General features: G+C 43.1%; 1 protein-coding gene across 1 annotated transcript; it reads right to left on the reverse strand.

The window, feature by feature from the left end:
* Positions 1–3,658: 3,658 nt before the first annotated feature.
* On the reverse strand, positions 3,659–3,922 carry LOC118835681 (cytochrome b-c1 complex subunit 8-like). The gene has a single exon (XM_036742910.1). The coding sequence runs from the start codon at positions 3,920–3,922 to the stop codon at positions 3,659–3,661; it is 264 nt and encodes an 87-aa protein (XP_036598805.1).
* Between the last annotated feature and the right edge of the window lie 1,302 nt (positions 3,923–5,224).

Here is a 5,224-nt window from a genome sequence, read left to right on the forward strand (position 1 = left end):
CTCTATCCACTTCACTACCTGCTGCAAAATAGATGCTTAATTAATACTTGTTCTTTCTTCTTCCCTTCTACTTCTATGTCTATAATCTTATGAGTTATCTTTGGTTCACACAATATGTATTTAACACCTAGACTCAGGCTGAAGTGCTGAGTTATCAGAAATCTGTTCTCCAATTTAAAAATGATTATTGGGGTCAGAATGAGCCTTGCTTAATAGCAGTTGAGTTTAGTAGGTAAAAATACTTAACTTGCATCTCAGAAACTTGTACCTTGTCCTATTTTTCTTTAACTTTTGCCCTAAATTGTAATTTACTTAAAATCATTATGCAAATTGTAGGAGACTCAGAGTCAGTAATTAGTGAATTAAATATTAAATATTTTATATCCACAGAAAGTTACATGTTTATAGAAAAAGCAGCATTGGTTAAATTGTGTTTTAGTACAGTTTCCCTTAATTAAATATAGGGCAGCCATACTTTTCCATTGCACCCAAATTGGAAGGTTGCCAAAAATTATAACACACTCTTTCCTTCAGCAGTGTAGAGGCTACTATAGTAACTAATTCTCCCTTCTGTGCAACTGAATTTGTCTTAATTATTTCTTATATTACTTTCACATCTGGAATTACAAAGCTGATTGGAGGAAGCATTTTGCGTTGCTTGCCCTTTTGTGTATGTTCTTGCCCAAGAACCAGAATGGTTACTTATGGCTTTGACATCAAGGTTGCTAATATAGGGTACCTGGTTGGTGCCATTGACAGAAACAGTGAAATCAGAAAAAAGCATAGGTTTAAGAAGAAAGCCTTAAAAGTTCAGGTTTTATCATGGTGGGTTTGAGATGTTAATGGACTATCCAGGTGGAAATGTCTTATAGATAATTCAAAGTATAAGCATAAACCATATGTTTTCCTAAAAGACTATTTTATGGAGAACTCACACAAGGTAAGTGCTCACATTGAGGTCAGAAGAAGCAATACAAGGACACTCTCAAGGTCTCTCTGAAGAACTTTAGTATTGATTGTGAGACATGGGAGATGCTGGCACAGGCTTGCCCAGCATGGCGTAGCTGCATCAAAGAAGGCACTGTGTTCTATGAACAAAGTAGAATTTCAGTAGCTCAAAAGAAACTTGGGATGCGCAAATTTAGTGACTTTTCTATTCCAAATGATCAAATGGACTATTTGTGCCTGACCTGTGGTAGAGCCTTCTGAGCTCATATTCGTCTGAAAAGTCACAGTTGGACACACAGTACTTTGACCCCAACATCCTGATGTCATTTGGTCCTCTTTGAGTACAAAGGATGATATAATGACACAATCTTATCCTTTTGCCCAGGCAACTTTATGTATCACATGATCATGGATTTTGAGGTCGAAGGGAACTCAAACAATATGGAGTCCAACCCTCATTTTAAAGAGGGTACAAGAGAAGTTGTCCAAGGTCTGTCCAAACTGTAGCTAGTGGAGGTATCTCATCTTAAGAAGAGCCAATCAGATTTCTTTGGGCTTATTTTAGGATCCCAGTCCTATTATATGCCAATCAGTATCTCAGCTCTGTGTAACAGGAGGAAACCTGAGAAGGGCTTAGAATAGAGGTGGGGAACATGCAGTCTTGAGGCCACATGTGTCCCTCTAGGTCCTCAGGTGTGGCTCTTTGACTGAATCCAAACTTCACAGAACAAACCCCTTAATAAAAAGATTTGTTCTGTAAATCTTGGACTCAGTCAAAAGGCTGTACTTGAGGACCTAGAGGGCCACCACATGTGTTCTCAAGGCTACAGGTTCGCCACCCCTGGTTTAGAATGTCACTCTGTTAGGGTTAGAGTGTACCACATAGGCTTGCTTCCCTTGGCAGTCACTCCTAGAGGGGTACAAGTAAGTCCCTGAAGGGACTATTAATACTGTGATGGAGCATAGTACTTGATGGATGCCTCTAGAGAGCTCAAGAGAGATCGCTATTAGGAGACTAGACCTACACTGGAAAGTAGTGATAGAAGGCTGTCACTGCCGAAGGAAATAGTTTTCAGAAAGTTGTTGTCTACCACTGAGATACATCCTAAATGGACAGGGGATAGACCAAAAGGAGAGGTCTTATCTGAATGCTGACTGACAATGGAGCAGCCTTAGATGCTAAAAGACAGAGAGGATACTCACTACCAGGAAGGGAACCTGCCATTGGTTCAACCTTGCTACAAGAGGTAATCGATTAATACATATTTATTGAACTCCAACAATGTGCCACACTAATCATGAAAGAGATAATGTCAGGATTCCTAGGGGAGGGTAGAGTTTATGTGTATGTGTGTGTGTGCGCATGTGTGTGTACTCACACATTCTATTGGATAAGAACCAAAATGACTTCATAGAGAATGCTTTTGGCTTGGCTTTATTAGCACCATTTCCTTTTGACAGTGGGTCATAATAAATAATTAGAGACTGAAGAATTTAGCCAAGACCTCAAACTCTTAGCTCAGGTGATTAACTGGTTAGGGATAAGAGAATTTTGGGGTCAGCTTTATTACCTCTATTTACCTAAATTTACTATTTACTTACATGTTAGGTAACTAGCTATAGCTCTTGTGTTATGGTTGGTCTGCAAGTTCTAGCCTTATCCTCAGTGTGTACTGACCAGTTCATAATTTTATCGGGCACAGCTCTTTCTCTTCTGCTATCCCTTCTTTGATGTGTAAATCTCAGCCTTGTCCTTCAGTTCTCTGTAAAATTCCATTGTGCTCACTCTGCTTATGTAGTAAAGACCCATGTAAGGTTGCTGAATCTGCTGCTTAGGGCCCCCTCATTTTTGTATACCATGGGTCTGTGCTTCGAGCATATAATTAACTAGTTTTCCTTCTAAATCGATCAATAAAAACATTTATTAAAGTGCCTCTTATGTGATCGGCCCTGTGCTAAGTGCTGGATCTCTGCGTGTTGATAGTTTTGGGCTGGCAATAATACCTACCAACGAATCCTTGGACTATTTTTATGTCAATGATTAGCTAACAAGCAATTAGGTAGGTTGGGAGTCTGGGAATCGTTTTGTGGAAACTCAGAGGGCTGCAGAACTCGCTTTGAAAAATGTTGACTTGGCCAACGTTCAAAGCCTTTCGTAGTTTGGCCCTCACCTATCTTTCCCCCCTGTTTCCTACTTCTATCCTTCATGAGCCCTCTGTTCAAGCCAGGAAAGAGCACTAAACATAGAGACAGAAGATCTGGGTTCAAATACAACCAGCTCTGCCGCTTACTGGTCATCATTTAATGTCTCTGGCTCTCAATTTCCTTATTGTAACACTAGGATAATAAAGCCTAGGTTACTTGCTGCTCTGCCTATCTGAATCCCAGCCATCCAGCCAGGACTAACTTGTGTTCCACTTCCATAGAAGGCCTTTCTTAATTACTCCAGGCAACAGTGACTTCTCCCTCCTTTGTGCTTCCACAGAATTCACTAGCTCTACTCCTTGTCACTATCCTTTATTGTGGTTCAGTTGTTTGCAGTCAAGTCTGACTCTTTGTGACCCCATTTAGGGTTTTCTTTTCTTTTCTCTTTTTTTAGAGTTTGTAAAATGTGAAGTTTATTACATCTTCAAACTGTCTTTGTACACTCTTCTTCTACTGGCGCCTCAAGTCACAGGGAACCAAGACTGGTGCACTTCCTCTGTGTTGCTTATTTGTCTTCTTCAAAGTCAGCTGGCTTCTTCCTCTTTGATTTCTCAAACTCCTGGGTTCCGCAGGTATAGATGAGGTAAAAGGCTATGAATGGGGGGTTGGGGGGGCGCGGGGCGACCTGCAGAATGGAGTCCTGCGTCCTGCAGAACACACTCGGGATGCCCTTCGTAAAGTAGTTGGGGAAGGCTCTCTGCTCGAAGCGGGACAGGCTGTAGGAGATGATGTGCCTCACCCGGATCAGGCTCCCGAACTCGCCGCCCATCTTCCCGGCGCCTCGGGTCCCTGGAGGAGCAGACACACAGTTACCGGTGCGGGCCGAGGCTAAGGAGATCCCGGGTCCGACCGGGGCACCGGCTCTCCAAAGGGCGCCCTTCAGGGCCCCGAGGCGTCAGAGAGCCCTGTTGGGGGGTCGGCGGCCTCGCCACCCCCCTGTTCCCGTCCCGGAGGCCCCCACCAGTCTCACCGGCTTCAGGACCCATTGGGAGTTTTCTTGTCAAAGACACTGAATTGGTCTTCCATTTCCTTCTTTTCATTTTACAGATGAGGAAACTGAGGCAAACAGGGTTAAGTGACTTGCCCACGATCACACAGCTAGTAAGTGTCCAAGTCCAAATTTGGACTCAGGTCTTCCTGACTATATGCCTGGTTCTCTATCCATTGCGCCACCTAGCTGACCTTTCACTTGCCCTTCCTACCTCTTATTTGCTAGTTTCTGTCTCTCTCTCTCTCTCTCTCTCTCTCTCTCTCTCTCTCTCTCTCTCTCTCTCTCTCTCTCTCTCTCTGTCTCTCTCTCTCTCTCTCTCTCTCTCTCTCTCTCTCTCTCTCTCTCTGTCTCTCTGTTTCTCTCTGTCTCTGTCTCTCTGTCTCTCTTTCCCCCTCCACATTCTGTTACTCTCTTTGTCTCTGTCTTAATCTCTCATCTCTCTATTTCTTTGTATATATTTTGTTTGGAGCTGTTGTGGATAAAGAGATGGCTAGAGTCAGGGAGATTTGAGTTTAAGGTCCTGCGCATGACACCTTTTGGTTGTGTAATCATGGGCAAGTCACTTACCTTCTCAGTATTTAGACTATTAATTATGGAGAGGCTGCTAACCTGCATTAATAGAGAGTTTCCTCCTAATTAAATTACAGGTTCCCCTCTCTCCTTATTGTAGTAGTGGCTGGGTTTGAGCAAAAGATAAAGTAGAGAGATCTACTATGCAAATAGCAACTCATCTCTCTCTCTGCTTATCCTGTTCCAAGCCAAAAAGAAAAAAGGGAGTGATAGGGTTTTTATTGATTCACTGTCCTGGATCACAGAGCCTACCCTCAGAAGGGTGCCTGCCATAGTTACAAAGTGATCTAGGGATGAAGGGTGGGGAGGCATGGAGAGCATTTTCCCAATAGCACTTGGACAGCTTCTGAGTAGGGAAGGGGAGGAGAAGGGGTGGGGAACCTGCAGCCTCAAGGCAACATGTGGCCCTCTAGGTCCTCAAGTGTGGCCCTTTGACTGAATCCAAACTTCACAGAACAAATTCCCTTAATAAAAGGATTTGTTCTGTAAAACTTGGACTCAATTAAAAGG

The sequence above is a fragment of the Trichosurus vulpecula genome, chromosome 2, assembly GCF_011100635.1.
Source record: "Trichosurus vulpecula isolate mTriVul1 chromosome 2, mTriVul1.pri, whole genome shotgun sequence".
NCBI classification, from domain to species: domain Eukaryota; kingdom Metazoa; phylum Chordata; class Mammalia; order Diprotodontia; family Phalangeridae; genus Trichosurus; species Trichosurus vulpecula.

Coding starts and splice junctions, on each gene's coding strand:
- LOC118835681 (XM_036742910.1), bottom strand. CDS start 3,922: ATGGGCGGCGAGTTCGGGAGCCTGATCCGGGTGAGGCACATCATCTCC.